This window comes from Hyperolius riggenbachi, chromosome 5 (genome assembly GCF_040937935.1).
Source record: "Hyperolius riggenbachi isolate aHypRig1 chromosome 5, aHypRig1.pri, whole genome shotgun sequence".
Classification (NCBI taxonomy): Eukaryota; Metazoa; Chordata; class Amphibia; order Anura; family Hyperoliidae; genus Hyperolius; species Hyperolius riggenbachi.
The window spans coordinates 269,362,031-269,382,095 of record NC_090650.1 but is presented as its reverse complement, the minus strand read 5'-3'; the positions used below and the strand labels follow the sequence as shown (position 1 = coordinate 269,382,095).

At 44.4% G+C, this 20,065-nt stretch overlaps 1 protein-coding gene across 9 annotated transcripts in view; it reads right to left on the bottom strand.

Moving 5' to 3' along the window:
• Nucleotides 1–20,065, bottom strand: part of PHACTR1 (phosphatase and actin regulator 1) — a 455,927-nt gene that overhangs the window by 84,177 nt on the left and 351,685 nt on the right. For all 9 annotated transcript variants that reach the window (XM_068236910.1, XM_068236906.1, XM_068236908.1 and 6 more), the window contains one exon: nucleotides 15,457–15,537. In XM_068236910.1, coding sequence (XP_068093011.1) covers nucleotides 15,457–15,537 — 81 coding nt within the window. The remainder of the gene's footprint in view (nucleotides 1–15,456; nucleotides 15,538–20,065) is intronic.

Sequence of the window (20,065 nt, the reverse complement as noted above, 5' to 3'; positions counted from 1 at the left end):
GACAATGGTGGTAAACCAATTACAATGGAGATCTTAAATATTAATAAATCCTTGGTATTATAGCTGTCGGTTTTTCACTCATGAAGAATGTCTTTGGTTGTTCATAAAGAAAAATACATTAGGGCTTAGTTCCAGCAACACTTCCAGAAGCCATCTTTGTTCTGAAAGTCTGGTTTTCCATTGTAAAAGCTGGCTAACTAATGAAATCTTAGTACAACTAATAATTTACTGTTGTGCAGCAGTTATTTATATTAACAAGATACAAAAGCACTCAGAACTACTAAACCATGCTTTAATGAATAGCTTCCTTTGTTATCCTAATAAAACTATCAGCATGTTTTGGGATTATGTAACAACCAGGTAATGCCTTGCATTTACACCAATTCCCGGAACTATCTTTGTCCACAGTAAACTGATCTCTTTATTATGGGAGGATAACATGTTCCAAAAGCTCTACTCATAATTATAACAATAAAATCTATCTCGCCAAATATACTACATCTCATTAGCAACACAGTGTTTATAACTCAGGAGGCCTGATTTACTAGAGATCTCCAGGGCTAAAGAATAGTGATCATTACTGATCCAGGAAACCTGACCTGAGTCTACTGGTAGGTGGAAAACCATCTGCATACACCTCCTGTATCACAGCAGATCACAGTGCAAATTGCTAATCAGAAGTAACACAGCAAATGTTGGTAGTTTAACCATTTATGCCTCCAGGACGTAGTACCTACGTCCAGGAGGCCACGTGCGCGTCCGCGCACTCCCGCGGCCGATCGCGCGCGTGCACGCGCACTCCCGGCCGCGGATTCGGTAGCCCAGGAATCAATGTATCGGGCTATGGTTGCCGATCACTGATTCCTCTCCCCCGCTGAAAAAGCGACAGCTTCTCTCGGAAGCTACGCTTTTTCTGAAGCTCTGTCCCTCTAAGCGTACATTGTACGCTTAGAGTGACGTCATGTAAACAAACTTAAGATTGCCATCTTGTGGCCAAAAAGTAAAACTACAAGTAAAAGTAAAAAAACATTACAATACACAAATATTTCCCCAAATAAAACACTATTAATATCCCACCCTCCCAAAAATGCCCACATAAAATGTTTAATAATAAAAAAAAAATTACTATAAAAAAAAAACAACACATAAATATTTACCTAAGGGTCTAAACTTTTTAAATATCTATGTAAAGATGAAATATTTCTCTCTATTTTTTTTATAAGCTTGTAAATAGTGATGGATGCAAAACGGAAAAAATGCTCTTTTATTTCCAAATAAAATATTGTCGTGATACATTGTGATAGGGACATAATTTAAACGGTGAATTAACCGTGACATATGGGCAAATACAATACGTGGGTTTTAATCATGGAGGCGTGTTTTATTTTAAAACTATAATGGCCGAAAACTGACAAATAATGAATTTTTTCGTTTTTTTTTCTTATTCTTACTGTTAAAATGCATTTACAGTAAGGTAGCTCTTAGCAAAATGTACCCCCCCAAAGAAAGCCTAATTGGTGGCGGAAAAAACAAGATATAGATCAGTTCATTGTGATAAGTAGTGATAAAGTTATAGGCTAATGAATGGGAGGTGAACATTGCTCGGATGCATAAAGTGAAAATGACTGAAGGCTGAACTGGTTAAACTCATCTAAAGTGATTTGTTAAACAACAAAGAGGGTCTTAGGTATTAGGCCATCGACCCGCGCCAGCTCTGTATTTCTCCTGCAGAAAAGTCTACTGTCAAGTAGGATAGCAGCTGGTTCATCACAAAACAACTGATGTATTCCATGGATGGCTGCTCAGTGCTGCCAGACAGTGTGGTCACCCAGTGGGAAACACTATCCATGCTACCAACTGAATAGGTCTAGTAAAGCTGTGACTGAAGCCCTGCAGTGAAAGGCCATGGGTGAGAGTCCTAGTGTGCAACGTTACAGTTTATACCGTCTGTAGAGTAGATCAGCTGTTTGTTTAGTGACATATCAGCTGCTATCCCATCCCATAGACTTTTCTGCAGGGAAAATACAGAGCCGCTGCTGGTCAATGGCCTAATACCTAAGTATCAACAAGGCTAATAGGACAATTTGGACTCACTACATGAATCTTTCCTTGCAGACCACTATTTCAGTATGCTTTTAGCCATTGTCTCTGTGGTCAGCTATGACCCAGGTGAGGGCTGCATATGTTTACCACCTAATAGCAGAAAATAGAAAAAGAAATCCATGCCAGGATTCCTGGGTCATGTAGGTTGTCCACTATTCTCCAGGCTTCAGCACATCACTGCCACAAGCTGACTTCTGATCTGTCTTCTTCACACATCAATTTCGAAATGCAGGATGGCTAGAGAAACATTCACTAGCAAAGAACTGCCTGAATGCATTTCCATTTCAGTAAAGTGAACAGCCTCAATAGGAAGGTTCATCCTTCCCCAGATGAAATGCTGCAGACAGCATATTATCTAATGATGAAGCAACACCGTAGCCATCTCCTGTGAGGATGATCTCTGTATTGTTAAAGTTCAAACTCAGGGAACCATTTTTATATGCATTTAAACTCTCAAGAGGAGAGTTCTCATCTCTACTTATCCAATCAAATCAACATATACCTATAGTGCTGGATGTTTCCTACTACACATTAAGGCCCGTTTCACACTGGCACAAAAAATGGTCCGGTCGTGGATTGTAACGGAACACATCCTAACGGATGCAAATGGATCCGATGTTGATCTGTTCACATTGGTCCATTCGAACTGTTTCGCACACTCCACTCAAACAATTTTTCCTGTTGTTCATGTTTCCTGAGTGCCCATCCGGCACCTGACCCCACCTGGCCATTTCTATGAGCATCTGGGAAGACTTGCGCTGCCATCTCACTGAAGAGCATGCTCAACCTTTCCCCTCGGCTGTGGGCGGAAACTAGTGGCAAGCAGCCAATATAGGGTCTGGATATAGCGCAAGGACTCCCTGAGCTGCCCTTGTGTGTGCAGGAAGAGCCTGGAGATGATGGCAGGCACAGAGCTGAGGGATCGGAAATGAACCTGAAGTGCTAATGTGAACAGGTCCAACGGATCGAAAATGGGACAGAAATTGATCCGTTTAACCAGCCCTAACTATATACAAATTTTATTTTTGTGTTTCTAAATGTTCCAAGTGTACTGAGTCGGATCAAGTGCACAAGTGCACTATGTATTTAGGGTACAGCACCACAGAGCATGGCATTATATACTGTATATACTTTGCAGCCTTAGCATGGGCACTTCAGGGACAGGAGGAGTAGACTGTGAAAGGCTCCAACAGAAAAAAGTAAAGGACGCCAGCAGGAAACGACAGTGAGGCGGCTTACATTCCAACTTGTCCTTTGTAGGGCTACTTTAAATTACTGAACCTAATACACGGGAAAAAAATAAAATATTGTAAGAATGTAATTCTTTGTGAGGGGATTTCATCCATAGCTTTTTTTGCCAAATCATTTCTGAGTTTGTGTGCACTTTAAGTAAAAAATAAAAAAGCTGCAAATGTTTTGGCAATCTATTGCAGATATATGCAAAGCTATTGCATTCAGCTATCTAGGACAGTCGGCAGAGGGGTCACAAACGGAACAGAAAATCCATTTATGAATGAGAAGCAACTTGATTAGCAATGAATATGTGCCTAATTTTGTAAGAAACTTGCTTAACGCCCATCTCCAGACACAGATGTAAATATACCATCTGTTAGCTTAGTAAGCACAGTGTCCATGGTACCTTTCTTGTGGAAAAAACATTCAGCAACTTAAAATATATGGTAGTTTTAAACATTTACTCACTCTGCTCAGACCTGCTCAGCTCCTGGAGTTACCAGCAAACTCAGGAAAACCAAAGAGCAAAACAATGCATTCCATGGTGTAGTATATTGCAGTTCAGAAATACAGAGATGATGTAATAGGTCTTACCTCATATGTATGACAGGGACTTGGAAATACACTAGCCCGGCAAATGTTGCAGTGTCCCTGCCACCATGTAATTATCTGCTGTTTGGTTCAGCCATCTGATCTCCAGATGAAATGCAGCCTAAATCTGACCACGGTTGCAAATTAAATGCAATATGTTTTCTAGGAATGTTCTATCAACTCAGCCCTTCAGGAGTTTGAATGGCTAAACCAAGCAAGAGACCATTTTATAGCAGCAGGAGCACTGATCGTGACACCGGTATCCTGGGTACACTGTGACATTTGCTGGGATTTATAGAGTTACTTTCACTCTGCCTAGGGACATTATTACAACTCTTCTACTGAGAGAAAGTTACCTTTTTAGGCTCTGTTCCCACCTGCAACTGGACCACATGCGGCCAGTGGGAGTGGACAGTGTATGCTCCGATGATCCGCTGTGTTTCGACTGGAGCCCAAGGTGCGCTACCCCATAGGCTATATGGGGGAATGCTCCCGCCTACCCAGGATTATCGCAGATTCCACAGAAGTGCGGCCCACTTACTGCAATGGCAGCATGACAAGTGTGAACGGCTCATATTTATAAAATAGCAACTGTTCGCTGCCCAATAAACTATAAGCGAAGAGCAGAAAAAAAATGTCAGTTCTCCGTTCTAGTAGGTGGGAACACAGCATTTAAAGTACAGGAGATAAACATGTTTGCTTAGCAGAGGAGGGATCTTGATGACAGCTGAGTTTATCATGAGCATCAAACTACTTTTTAAAAAAAATGTAATGAACAGTTCTTTCTCGGAACTGGAGAAGTCATAACCATGCAATTTGGATGCACCCAGTTCTAGCTGTGCTGTCTGCAACCTAGGTACTGTATCAGAATCAGAATCAGAATTTATTATCGCCAAGTACAACGGTGGATTGTACCCGGAATTGGTTTTTGCGCATACAGGGTCGTTGATGAAGAAACAAGAAATAGCATACAGTTAAGCATGGCACATACATAGGAAAAGCATACATAGGACAACATTACAGCTTGTGCGTACAATTAAGCAGAGTGCAGCATTGCATACAGTTAAGCATGGTACATACATATAAACAATAAAAACAATTAAAGCAAAAATAAAAAACAAGACAGAGAGCATTGCAGCATACACGTACAGTTAACGTAATACAACCATAGCAGGACATACACTGATAGCAGGAACAGAAAAGAGTGGGACTGGAGCAGCAGCCTGAGAGCTGATATGAGCGCTGCCATTTTCGGCACTGGACGCTACACAGCGACACGCTCCCAACAAGACAGGTGCTACCGATAGTCCACGGAAGTAGAGAGAAAGCTGAGGGGCATCATGATGGAGGCGGACAGCAGAGTTCACTCGGGTCAGGTTGCCCAAGGAGTAGCGTTCCTGATTTCAAGTCCGCACGGCTGGGTAATGAGGGTGCAGACACAGTGGGGGCCCTGTGGGGCCAGGGGGCACCTTTTCTGGGCAGCAATGGTGGACGTGGGGCCAGGGGCAATGGTGGACGTGGGGCCAGGGGCCACCCCGGCTGGGCAGCAGCAGTGGTGGACAGGCCAGGGGGGTTTACCTTTGGTGGTGGCAGGACGCTGATGCCAGATGCAGCAGGCAGCATCACCTCCTCTGTGGCTGCGATGGGGCAGCATCGGGCCCTCCATTGACGGTGGCGTGGCCGTGCTGGTGACCTGATCTCAGGGTGACCTGTGGTGGAGGGGGTCCAGCAGGGGCCGGGGCTGCGATGGCCGTTCCCTTGGTGACTGGGGAAGCCACTGCAGTATAGGCCTCCTCTGCACGCGGGGAGTGTCCCACATGCCCGTGCTGGTGTCCTGGTCTCAGGGCGACCCGTGGTGGAGGGGGTCCGACAGCCCCAGCAATCCTGGCTGCGGACAAGGGGTAACCTGCCCGGCGATGGGGTGGTCTCTGGCGGCGGCCCTGGACGGCTGCTGATGGCGGCTGGAGCAGCCACCGGCCGCTGAAAATGTCGGAGCGGCGGCGCACGTGCTCAGCCCGCATGGCGGCCTCTTCCTAGGCGGCAGCCCCAGACGGCTGAGGGCAGTGTCGCTGCTGCCCTTCTCACTGTGGTCCCCGGCAGGAGAGATAGACCGCAGACAGCGTGGAGGCGAGCGGCGTCCCGGCTCCCCTGGCTGCAGCGAGTGGCGTCCCAGCTCCCGGCTCCCCTGGCTACTACGAGCGGCGTCCAGATTCCCCTGGCTGCAGCGATCCCAGCTCCCGGCTGCCCTGGCTACAACGAGCGGCGTCCAGGTTCCCCTGGCTCCAGCGATCCCCACCACGAGCACCTCCGAGGCCCCTGCATGATCCCCAGGTGGGTGGAGGTGGTCAGGAGGTTGCCAGCGGGGGAATTAGGGGGAAAGAAGAGAAAAGGACCGGAGCCCTGTGGCCGTGGCGTCCTCGCATGGCGCCATCTTAGGTATATACTGTATGTGGCTGAGAGAGAAGGGTCGGGAGTTGCAGAGATTGTTTAAAGGGACTCCGAGCATCTCTCATAGGCATGCCTTTAAGGCTTCGACCAGTACTGCAAAGTACTTTACCACTTAAGGACCGCCTAACGCCGATAGGCGGCGGCGGGTTTAAGTGGTTATTACATGGATGCCTTTCCATGTCAGTTCACGGAGACTGAGTCCATGAACAGTGTGCGAGCCGCCGATCGTGGCTCGCACGCCTAATGTAAACACGCGGGGAAGAAATCCCCGCTGTTTACATCATACGGCGCTGCTGCGCAGCAGCGCCGTAAGGCAGATCGGCGATCCCCGGCATCTGATTGGCCGGGGATCGCCGTCATTTGATAGGCTGAAGCCTATCCTACATTGCGCAGGACGGATATCTGTCCTGCGCAGCATAATAAGGAAGAGGGAGGTAAGGGGAAGGACGGAGCGCGGAAAACGCTGCGGAGGGGGGCTTTGAAGAGCCCATCCCCCCCCACCCCCCCACCCGCTCGGCCACACGGAGCGGCGGCGATCAGACCCCCCCAGCAGGTCATCCCCCTAGTGGGGAAAAAAGGTGGGAAGTCTGATCGCCCTGCCTTGCTCACGATCTGCGCTGCGGGCTGGAGAGCCCACGCAGCGCAGATCTCAAAGAACAGCCCCGGTCCTTAAGTGTGCATACCATTATGTAGCCTGTGCTCTCCTCTTTCATTCATTCGATGCCTGAATCGCAGGCATCTACATCATCTACACCAAATAGTTTTCGTTTGATTTCAATTAAAAAATCGCGGCTGCCATCTTGGCATCTATATTATTGCTATTGAGGGTTTTTTTTGGGGTTGTAATGTCAAACTGTAATTCTTCCTTAAAGTGAAAGTATACTTAGGCTACATACATAGAATAGAATAAACTTGTCCAAGGCAGCTAGTAAAGACCACATGTATACAGTGGCCTCCAGTCCTTCTTGAGCATCAGCAAGTGACCCATCTGGTGGATCGTTTTGGCTGAGCGCTGCCTGAGGGAATTGTTTTCCCACTCATCTCACCCACTCTGTGCTGCTCTATTGTGCGCCACTCCATCGGTCCTCCTTCCCCATCCATAGCAACAAAACATGTACCATGCTAGCCATCAGTTAAAGGAGTAAGTGAATCAAAATGATACCATATATTAGCTATCTTTAAAAGATTCAAAAAGTAAGCTTTCAATTCAGTATATGACTGAATTACTATGGTGGAGGTGCCCATTATCAACAGCTTAACTATATCCACATTTCTGAAAAAAAGATATAAGAGATAATTGCTTACCTCTCTAAAAGATTCACACCAGTAAAACTGTTGTGAATCTTCTAGACAGGTATACATTTCAGGCACCTTCACTATAGTAATTCAGTGTAGTTTAGACTTCCAGAGGAGGTTTTTGGCTTTACAGTTTTCACACTATAAAGTTTTCAAGAAGATCGACTATCCAATATCTGGTTTGGCCGGAAAAACTGAGCGGGGATAGTGGATATTTATTTCCGCATCTGGATTTATGTCATTGCCACACTGTCTCTGAGGACGCTGATCTAGCGAAACAAACGTCAGGCGGACCGCCACCGCCCTGCAGCCTTACTGTGAGTAAGAACAAAGGTGTTTGATGTTTGTAACTGGTGTCCTGCTGGCAGCACTTTATTTATTTTAGAAGATGTAAGCCGACACAATAAAGATTTTTATACTGCAGAACAGAGTGCCGATGAATTTATCTACCATTATGGTTAATTTCCCACAGGTACATATGGTGATTGCAGGGCTCTTGTGCAGTATACATTTGTTCTTCATACCTAACGGTACTGCATAATTGGGATCCTGGTCTCTCCATTTTCTCCTTAGGGGGTCTTACAGTACCCACCATAAGAATCACCAATACTTTGTTGAACTCAATATGTACGTCTTTTTCAAACTCCTATACCTATGTATAAAGAAGCGAAAGATTGTAAGAGACCCATATAGTGGGCTGAAAGTTTACTCTTTGGATCTTTAAGGCTGGATTCACACTGTGTGCTTGTATAAAGCCCCGTCTACACTTTGAGACATTGCAGCGATCCGGCGGCTCGATTAGCCGCCGGATCGCCTCTTCCGCGTGCCCGCCGCGTCCCCGCTCGCGCGCCGCATTCGATTCCCCGCTCGTCCCCGCCGGCGCCGCTTACCTTCCGCTCGATTCCCTGCCATTGTCCCCTCGTGGGGAGCGAGCAGGGAATCGGCGGTGCGGAGATCCGTCCTGTCGGATCTTATCAATCGAGCCGCAGCGCGGCCGCATCTACTCGTGTAGATGCGGCTTAACGCACGCATTATAGAGTGTGTGAACTGCAATGGAGACTAAACATAGACTTTAACCACTTAAGGACTGCAGTCTTAAAACCCCTTAAGGACCAGACACTTTTTTTCCATTCAGACCACTGCAGCTTCAACGGTTTATTGCTCGCTTTTACAACCTACCACCTAAATGAATTTTACCTCCTTTTCTTGTCACTAATACAGCTTTCTTTCGGTGCTATTTGATTGCTGCTATGATTTTTAGTTTGTATTATATTCATCAAAAAAGACATGAATTTTGTCAAAAAATGATTTTTTAAACTTTCTGTGCTGACATTTTTCAAATAAAGTAAAATTTCTATATACATTTTTGTCTAAATTTATTGTGCTACATGTCTTTGATAAAAAAAAATCCAATAAGTGTATATTTATTGGTTTGGGTAAAAGTTATAGCGTTTACAAACTATGGTGCAAAAAGTGAATTTTCCCATTTTGAAGCATCTCTGACTTTTCTGACCACCTGTCATGTTTCATGAGGGGCTAGAATTCCAGGATAGTATAAATACCCCCCAAATGACCCCATTTTGGAAAGAAGACATCCCAAAGTATTCACTAAGAGGCATGGTGAGTTAACCTTCCTGGCGGTAACCCCGTAGTTCGTAGTTCGGGGTAAGCCGCGCAGGAGGTTTTCTTAGGCCATGCTGGGCCGGTTTGCTTTATTATTTATTTTTTTTTTGCTGCACGCAGCTAGCACTTTGCTAGCTGCGTCAGCACACCGATCGCCGACGCCCCGCGCTCGACCGCCGCTATCCGTCGCGCCGCCCCCCCCAGACCCCGTGCGCTGCCTGGCCAATCAGTGCCAAGCAGCGCTGAGGGGTGGATTGGGACTCCCAATGACGTAACGACGCCGCTGATGTCATCCCGCCCCATCGCCATGGCGACGGGGGAAGCCCTCCAGGAAATTCCGTTCTTTGTAGTCCCTGGGCTCGCTACATGATTTAAAGAATAAAAAAAACCAAAAAAACCTGCTGCGCTGCCTCCTGGCGGAATTTATTAGACCGCCAGGAGGGTTAATAAAAGATTTTATTTTTTGTCACAAGTTAGCGGAAAATGACACTTTGTGACAAAAGAAATAAATAAAAAAAGTTTCCATTTCTACTAACTTGTGACAAGAAAAAAAAATGAAATCTGCCACGGACTCCCCATGCCCCTCTCTGGATACTTTGGGGTGTCTACTTTCCAAAATGGGGTCATTTGTGGGGTTTTTTTTTTACTGTCCTGGCATTTTGGGGGTGCTAAATTTTAAGCACCCCTGTAAAGCCTAAAGGTGCTCATAGGACTTTGGGCCCCTTAGCGCACCTAGGCTGCAAAACAGTGTCACACGTGGTATCGCCGTACTCAGGAGAAATAGTATAATGTGTTTTGGGGTGTATTTGTACACATAGCCATGCTGGGTGGGAGAAATATCTCTGTAAATGAGATGTTTTTTATTTTTTTTACACACAATTGTCCATTTACAGCAATATTTCTCCCACCCAGCATGGGTATGTGTAAAAATACACCCCAACAAAAATTATACTACTTCTCCTGAATACGGCGATACCACATGTTTTATTTTTGGGGCCTTCTCCTCAACATGGGTCTAGTCAAAAAGAATGTATTGTGGTCTTATTGGTCTACACACCCAATACATCACATGCCCATGTTCTCTGCTGCCATGTCCAGGTCACGATTTGAGAACATCCTGCGCTTCCTGCACTTCAGTGCCAATACAACCTGTCATCTAAGAGGCCTCCCTGCTTATGACCAGTTCCACAAAATTCGGCCCCTCATAGACCACCTGTCATCAAAATTTACAGATGCTTATACCCCTGAACAGTCATTTTGAGGCATTTGGTTTCTAGACTACTCCTCACGGTTTAGGGCCCCTAAAATGCCAGGGCAGTATAGGAACCCCAAAAGTGACCCCATTTTAGAAAGAAGACACCCCAAGGTATACCGTTAGGTGAGATTTTTTTTAAATTTATTTTACACACAATTGTCCATTTACAGCGATATTTCTCCCACCCAGCATGGTTATGTGTAAAAATACACCCCAAAACACAGGGGGCAGATTAGGGCCTAATTTGATGGATAGGAGTGCTAGAGAGTGACAGGTGGTGACAGGAGGTGATTGATGGGTGTCTCAGGGGGTGAATAGATGCAATCAATGCACTTGGGAGGTGAGGGCGGGTCTGTGGGAGGGCGGGTCTGCGGGAGATCTGAGGGTTTGGCAGAGTGATCAGGAGCCCACACGGGGCAAATTAGGGTCTGATCTGATGGGTAGGTGTGCTAGGGGGTGACAGGTGGTGACAGGAGGTGTTTGATGGGTGTCTCAGGGTGTGATTAGAGGGGAGATAGATGCAAGAAATGCACTGACGAGGTGATCGGGGGGGTTCTGATAGCGATCTGAGGGTGTGGGCGGGTAATTGGGTGCCCGCAAGGGGCAGATTAGGGTCTGATCTGATGGGTAGCAGTGACAGGGGGTGATTGATGGGTGATCAGTGGGAGATTAGAGGGGAGAACAGATGTAAACAATGCACTTGGGAGGTGATCTGAGGGCGGGTTTGCGGGAGATCTGAGGGTGTGGGATCAGGAGCGCACACGAGGCAAATTAGGGTCTGATCTGATGGGTAGGCGTGCTAGGGGGTGACAGGAGGTGATTGATGGGTGTCTCAGGGTGTGATTAGATGGGAGATAGATACAAGCAATGCACTGGCGAGGTGATCAGGGGGGGTCTGAGGGTGATCTGATGGTGTGGGTGGGTAATAGGGTGTCTGCGAGGGGCAGGTTAGGGTCTGATCTGATAGGTGGCAGTGACAGGTGGTGATTGATGGGTGATTGACAGGTGATCAGTGGGTGACTACAGGGGAGAATAGATGTATACAGTACATGGGGGGGGGGGGTCTGGGGAGGATCTGAGGGTGTGGGGAGGTGATCAGGAGCCCCCAGGGGGCAGTTTAGGACCTAATCTAACAGATAGTGACAGGGAGTGATTGATGGGTGATTAGGGGGGTGATTGGGTGCAAACAGTGGTCTGAGAGGGTGATCTGGGGGGTTTGAGGGGAGCTGTGGGCGATCAGGGGGCAGGATCAGTGTGTGTGTGTGTGTGTGTGTGTGTGTATGTTTGTGTGTGTGTGTGTGTGTGTGTTCACTAGAAGGGCTGCCTCCTGCCCTGGTGGTCCCTCGATCACTGGGACCACCAGGGCAGGAGACAGCCTGTATAATACATTTTTTTAGCTTAACAAAGTGTATTATACACTTTGCATGCGGCAGATCGGGGGTTAACAACCCGCTGGTGCTGCTAATTGGCCGGCGGGTTAACGTTGCGGGTAGGCGGAGCCTAATGCCGGTGGATGCGCGCACATCTATGCGCGCAATCTCCGGCCGCTCAGTGGCCCATTTACCGCCGCCGATCGACGTTACGCGGTCCTGGGGGTGCCACTTTGCCGACGCCCATAGGTAGTGGTCGGTCGGCAAGTGGTTAATTCAAATCCGGCATGCAGTGAGTTAGAATAACGCGATCCGTTACAACGAAGAGATGTGAATAGGCCCACAGAATTGGATTTGTAGTGCAGTGAGTTCAGATGCACAACTATTCTGCAACACAACTGATGCAGCGTGAAAGGATCCTTAAAGTTACCCAATAAATGTTATTATCCTGATTCAAAACTTCCTGGTGAAGCAATTCAAATAAAATTTTATGCATCCAAATCTCACGCTATATTTTTTTATTTGTATTTTTCTTATAGAATGACGAGGTGGTAGGATTAATAGCATTCATTTTTTCTGGATTGTATTGGACAAGGAGTACAAAGCGAGGACATGAAGGAAATGGCTTTTTCGGTTTGCTCAGCTTGGAAAAGAACCGTGCACAACACACAACTGTCAGTACAGATCCCATCATTTGGAGTGAGCTGCACAAATGACTTATAGGTTTTAGCATAAAATATAATAATGAGGTGGGAATGTGAGCGCTTCTGGGCAGAGTAAGCTAGTGACTAGCCATAGTTAACAACCTCATTAGAAGAGAACTGAAGGTTTTCTGACCTACTTAATCAACTGCAACAACAACAAAAATATTTATAATCCATACTTTACTTCATAAACTGATTGATTTAAGGGACAGATATCTAAACATCAAAGTTTTGGCTTTTTTGTTTTTAAGTGATCAAGTCCGAGTCTAAGAATTATGATTCTAAACAGAAAACATGTTTTATGGAATAAAATGCGCATTTAAAGTAAACCTTAGGTAAAAGGAAGCCTTTTGATAGTATTGATATATGTATATATAGATATATGTATATGGCACTTGCACTCACTTCATACTTGGCCAGGTAGCGAGTACTTTGCTATGGAGAGGAGCCAGTGGCAATGGTGATGCAGAGGTTGTGACCACACCAGGGCTTTTTGGACCAGAGGGGGCCCACTAGGGACACTCCCTCACCCGCATTATTAGCTTTTCAATGGTGCTATGCAGGTAATGATCACTTCTACACATGCTTTGAATAACGGTAATCATTAACACACTGTTCCCCATCTCTGCTTACATCTCTCATACTGTGCTGGGGGCTCAATGTTAATCTTGCACTGGGGCCCAAAGTTCCTTAGTTATGCCACTGAGAGGAGCACAGGGTAAAAAAATAGGGAATACAATCTTGATCAGCTCAGAAACTGGAACTCAATGAACCTCCCATCTATTAATCACATTGGATTGCGTAAGTTCTCGGGGGCTTGAGACTATTTCAAAGAGTGTTTCTTGGTAAGACATCTGCTTATACTTGGATCACGTATGTAGAGCCATATTTACAAACATAGCTAGTTTTCCCATATGCAGTGGTCAATACAAATATCCAAAATAAATCTAACAAAGTTACTAATCTACAAAACTAGCTGCACCTATAAGTATGGGGAGAACAAAGATGTATGACACAATAACCGCTCAGTCATGCACTGATAGCCCTACACGCATCAAACATCCCTAATGGCTTGGAGCACAGAGGTCATCTGATGCAGATATGTAGGCTTTGTGTACTGAGCTTCTTCCTCTGATGCTTGTGAAAGAAATGATCTACTGGTCAAAGACACAGATTTTAGTGGCTACCTGCACTTTGATGCCATGTACAATGAAAAGCAACCCTCCCTGCATGTAAATAATCTGAAAAACACAGTTATGCTTGATGAAACGTTGTCTAATCCTATGATGATTACAATTTGAAACCCAATATAAAATGAAACATAGCAAAGTCAACATACAGCATGAGTAGAGTTCAATAAAAAAAGTTCAGTGAATGCGGTGCAAAATCTATTTCAGTGGAGCCTCTCACCACACGGTAATGCCAAAAATGAGTGCCTCGTGTTTTATAAGAATATTTGTTGGTTCAAACCAACTTCAATAGTGAATGCATATGGTATAAGTGATTTCCAAAGCGGGAAATGACAGAGGAATTACTTTTGTAGAAAAAGATAATGCAGCATTCTAATCTCTCAGAGCATTTATGGCACAGTATATTAATGTCCTTAAAGTGAAAGTCAATGCAATTTTTGAATTTTAAAAAGACTGAGATAGAGTTAAAGCCACCTTTGGGCATTAACATCTATTTGTGTGCTCATTGGGTGATTTACTATTGCAATCTATAACATAGAAAGAACTGAAGGTTAGCAGCAACCTCTGCAAAGCAAGGGGGAAGCTCTCCTTTGGCAGTTCTCAGCAGAATAGGGCTCCTGAGGGATTTATTCCAAGCTGCTTTTCCCATGACAATTATTAAATACTGGAATACTTGCAGGCTGTAAACTCTAAAGCTGGCTTCACACTGTGTGTTGGCTTTTTTTATTGTGGTGCAGTTTTCTGCTATTATGGTGCTAATAAAGCCACAGCTATAATTGCAAAGATTCAGGTTGAGATCCAGTTATCTCTCTCTTTTTGAGCATTGCTTCCTCATACCCTTGGTGGATCCGGGTTTTAACTGGTCCGAATCTTATGTGGTTGAGCCTGGGGACTACTGCTTTTGTTTCTTATGTGGTGCGATGACCGGGTCATATCACACCGCCAAAAACCAGCCTTTGGGGATTTTTGTGTTAATACGCAGTAATCCCTATTTGGCAGCAGGCCCAGCAGGAAGCGAAAGACAAAAGAGATCGAGAGCCCCAATTATGCAATACGTCGATTCAATTTTCATAAGATAAATTAATGTGGTAGGGATACTCACAAAGATGGGTTACCACTGGTAACCACTGTGAAGGCAGGTGGGGAGATTAGACCCAACCCCCTTGGATAAAGAATGTCGCTCTCTGTAGAAAAAGAAAATGGGATGATACCCCTACACCAGGGGTGGAAAAACAAAATAAACAATTGGGAAAACAGAGGTGCCAGATAAGGATAAAAAGGTTAAAAACTATTTAAAAAGGGTGGTAGTGGTAGTCAATTTTAACTGTTAAATTGTTTTATTAAAAAAACGCTCCAAAATATTGCAACGCATTTCTCGGGTAACATCCCGCTTCTTCAGGCAGTACAGGGAGCTTGTCACAAGTCCAGCCAGGTATGAGCGCCTCCGTAGGGTGGTCCAAAAGGTTCCTTAGTTCCTTAGTGGTGACCCATCTTTATAAGAATCATTCCACATTTACACTATTTACCTATTGTGATTCTAACATACTACATTGTGGGCTCTCGATTTCACTTTTTGTTTCAATAAGCCTATAACACGTTTTATCACAATAATAAAGATCTTGGGAAAGTAGATAATAACTTACCTTTGTCATAGAGTTCTTTTAAGACTCCTCTTTTAATAAGTTCCTCTCTGCTTTGTCTCATAGAGATCTTTCGCTCTAGGGCTGTAAAAAAAACAAATAAAAACAGCATATAAGAACAAACACAAAGTACATTATTGTATATCTACAAAATGTACATCTAAAAAAAAATCTTCTGAGAGGTAGGATACACAGCAAAAAAATTGCACTTGCATTTGAAAATAATCCAATAAAACCAGTAGCTACTGATGAATTAGCTAGGACCAATTCAAGGAAGTATGGGGCCGTAGGGAAAAAGGTAACCTGCCCCATTACAGCCCGCGGGCTGTTTTCATCTTATGGACGAAAGGAATTTTCACATTTCAGCTCTCCTCCCATTCATTCCTCAATAACTTTATCATTACTTATCCCAACAGAATGATCTATAGCTTGTTTTTTTCACCACCAATTAGGCTTTTTTTGTGTGGTACATTTTGCTAACTATTATTTTATTCTAAATGCATTTTAATGGGAAGAATAAGAAAAACATAGAAAAAAAATAATTATTTCTCAGTTTTTCGGCCATTACAGTGTTAAAATAAAATGTAAAACTGTGGATTAAAGCCACCCATTTTATTTGCTCATTTGTCCCGGTTATTACAATATTTAAATTATATCCCTAGTACAATGTATGATGACAATATTTTATTTGGAAATAATGGTGCATTTTTTTCAGTTTTACATCCATCACTAATTTCAAACACATCATTTAATAATAATATACCCTTTTGACATACATATAAAAAAAAATATTCCCTTAAGTGTGTAGGTGTAATTTTACTATTTGGCCACAAGATGTCTTCAAGCAATGTTTGCTATAAGCGTACAAAAGGTACGCTAAACAGGAATTACAGTAATGTGTAGCTGTGTTACTAGGAAGTGACGCAGGCATCTCGTTGATGCCTGCGATCACGGGAGACTAGAGGGGAGATGAACAAAGTTCCCATTCATTCATCTAACGATCGGTGGCGGGAGCGGCGGTACCGAGCAAGTGGGAGGCAGTGCGGCGGTACTATTTAAGAATGATCACTGTTTTTGAACAAAAACAGTGATCATTCTCGCCGGACAAGAACGGATTGGCTCAGGGAACTTCTGCCACCAACTCCCCCTGTCGCCGGGACCATCGCATTCGCGGGCTACCAACCAAACAATCAAGCACGCTGCCCCCTAAACTGCGGGGACGTGAGTCTCACATCCCTACGGCTACAGCCCCAGCAGCTGCGAATGTGAGACTAACGTCCCTGCAGCTAAAATGGTTAAAGCGATCTGAAACTTAGCATTTCTTCTTTGCTCTAAAAGATTACTTACAGCCTATAAACTTACTACCAGAAAAAAAAATTGTAGTAGAACAGCATTCAGGTTTCTTTATAGGAGGATCGATTTAAATCAAGTGAAGCCACAAAATAGCGATCTGTTTCCAAAATTTTTGTTTCACACTTTATTATATTCACCAAAAATTATTTTTCTTCTTCAAAAAGGTAGAAAAATTCTTTGTACAGCAGCAGAAAAATTTGTGGTACAGACATAAAAAGCAATACAAAAAGCAGATCATAGACACAGTGTGCTTTGTTTGATGAATAAAGGTAATTTTAGTTCAGGCGACGACACTAGTACGTTTCGGGTTATTGACCCTTCGTCAGGCCTTTACAAAGCATAGAGAATTATCTTGACCAGAGGATACATACAGTCATAAAAATGAATTTAATTAGTAAAGAGGTATCTGTTCCAACCAGACACAACCGGCACCTGACTGATGGCTGACATAGGGAAACTCAGCTGCAAACACAGTGTGCACACTGTGTTTGCAGCTGAGTTTCCCTATGTCAGCCATCAGTCAGGTGCCGGGTTGTGTCTGGTTGGAACAGATACCTCTTTACTAATTGAATTCATTTTTATGCCTGTATGTATCCTCTGGTCAAGATAATTCTCTATGCTTTGTAAAGGCCTGACGAAGGGTCAATAACCCGAAACGGACTAGTGTCGTCGCCTGAACTAAAATTACCTTTATTCATCAAACAAAGCACACTGTGTCTATGATCTGCTTTTTGTATTGCTTTTTATGTCTGTACCACAAATTTTTCTGCTGCTTTACAAAGAATTTTTCTACCTTTTTGAAGAAGAAAAATAATTTTTGGTGAATATAATAAAGTGTGAAACAAAAATTTTGGAAACAGATCGCTATTTTGTGGCTTCACTTGATTTAAATCGATCCTCCTATTAGGAAACCCGGTACTATTTGAGCATAGTGGTGTGCTCAAGTGTGGATCGTTATACTAACAAGAGTTCCTTTTTTGTTACCTGGGACTCATTCCCAACCATATTGAAACGTAAACAGCATTCAAACAGTTAAAACACAGCACTTTGTCCTGCCATGGAAAGCCTCAGCTTAGGATCCAATCCGAAGTGGCAATAACATTATCTTGTGTTTACAGTCGTCAGTTGTTATAATTAGTTACACAGCCAGCCAGGTGCAGAAGGAACTGCTGGAGAGCTGACAAGCAGGGATATATAAGAAATTAGCACTAGTTAGCTGCTGTATTTATATATTAAAATGTATTAATAAAATGCAATGGCAGCTTTGAGAGCAGAAAAATTGAACTTTGGGGACTTGAAATTTGTAAACTAGCAATACTACATGTACAGAAAAGCAAATATGATAACTGTATGGGTAATAAAAAGTAGGAAAACTCATCTTTATTAAATGTTATGTCTGAGTTTTATTCCACTTTAAGATAATTCAGCCCATAGGACCCCTGAGCCATGCTCGCCGAAGCCCCTCCATAATTTGTGGCTGCCTGACCCCCCAAAAGTCTCCCACCACCTTGTGCTACCTGAGGCCCCTGCAGGATTATAACTCACCTATCCCGAAGCTGCTGTGTCCATGATCTCCATCTTCATCCCCGGTGCTGCCTGCCTCTTCTCAGTGGCCTGGCGCATATAATTACGCAATCATGACTCTGAGAAGACTCAGAAAGCGCTGGGGATAAAAATGGGAGCACGGTCACAGCAACGTGACGGGCTGCAGGGGCTCCAGACAGCACAAAGCCATGGGAGACTTTGGGAGAGTCCAGCAGCGTGGGGGTCTGGCAGCACTTGGGGCCCTGGGACATTTGCCCCCTTTGCCTAAATGGCAGTGCCAGCTCGAGCTTGATATAATAAGCTTCCTGGGTCATTGGAAACTGGCAAGTGAGAGATTTTTTTCCTCATGACTATTCTAAGTGCACATAGCAGAGAATAGCATGCTACTTATGTCCTCCATGGCACCTTTTACCATTCTTAATTGCTTGAATTTTGTACTGGCAGCAGCATGGCAGTCAGGGAAATCCTGGGGATCTTTTATGTCCAAATAAACACTGTAATTATTTCCACACGCTAAATTTTGTTTTGGGAATCCAGACTGGCATTTGCCCAACAGAATACAGTATATGTAAACCGATGCAAAAAGCTTTATCAGAATGACCCTGACAACTTTAAAAAGCAGGAGTACAACCCATGCAGCACACTTTTGTGTACGCAATCTGCTGACAAATGACTGAGAGGAATATACAGTGGCTTGCAAAAGTATTCGGCCCCCTTTAAGTTTTCCACATTTTGTCATATTACTGCCACAAACATGAATCCATTTTATTGGAGTTCCACATGAAAGACCAATACAAAGTGGTGTACACGTGAGAAGTGGAACGAAAATCATACATGATTCCAAACATTTTTTACAAATGAATAACTGCAAAGTGGGGGTGTGCGTAATTATTCAGCCCCCTTTGGTCTGAGTGCAGTCAGTTGCCCATATAAATTGTCTGATGAGTGCTAATGACTGTGTAATCTAATGTCAGTACAAATACAGCTGCTCTGTGACAGCCTCAGAGGTTGTCTAAGAGAATATTGGGAGCAACAACACCATGAAGTCCAAAGAACACACCAGACAGGTCAGGGATAAAGTTATTGAGAAATTTAAAGCAGGCTTAGGCTACAAGATGATTTCCAAAGCCTTTGAACATCCCACAGAGCACTGTTCAAGCGATGATTCCGATTGGCCGGGGATCGCCGGCATCTGATAGGCTGAAGCCTGTCAGAGGTGGCGCAGGACGGATCTCCGTCCTGTGCCGCCCACAGCGAAAGGGAGAGCGAGGGAAGGAGAGGTAGGGCGGAAATCGCTGCGGAGCCCCCCCCCCCCGCTTGTCACACATAGCCGGCGGCGATCAGACCCCCCCAGCAGGACATCCCCCTAGTGGGGAAAAAAGGGGGGAAGTCTGGTCGCCCTGGCTGGCACACGATCTGTACTGCGGGCTGGAGAGCCCACGCAGCACATATCTAAGAAAACAAGCCCGGTCCTTAGGTGGTTAAGCAGGATCTAAGAAGATCTATTTCAGAAGTACAAATAAGGTAAGCATCGTAGACTGAGGTCTACATCTAAAGGGCCCATTTCTTAGATCCCCACTCATACATTACTCAGGTAACCCCAATCCACAGATATAACTAGAAAACAGGGGAGATTCAACTACCTATCTAACTCAAATTCACATTTTTTTCATCTCAAAATTTCAGTTTAAGAAATTTCAGTTTTTCTCAGTTC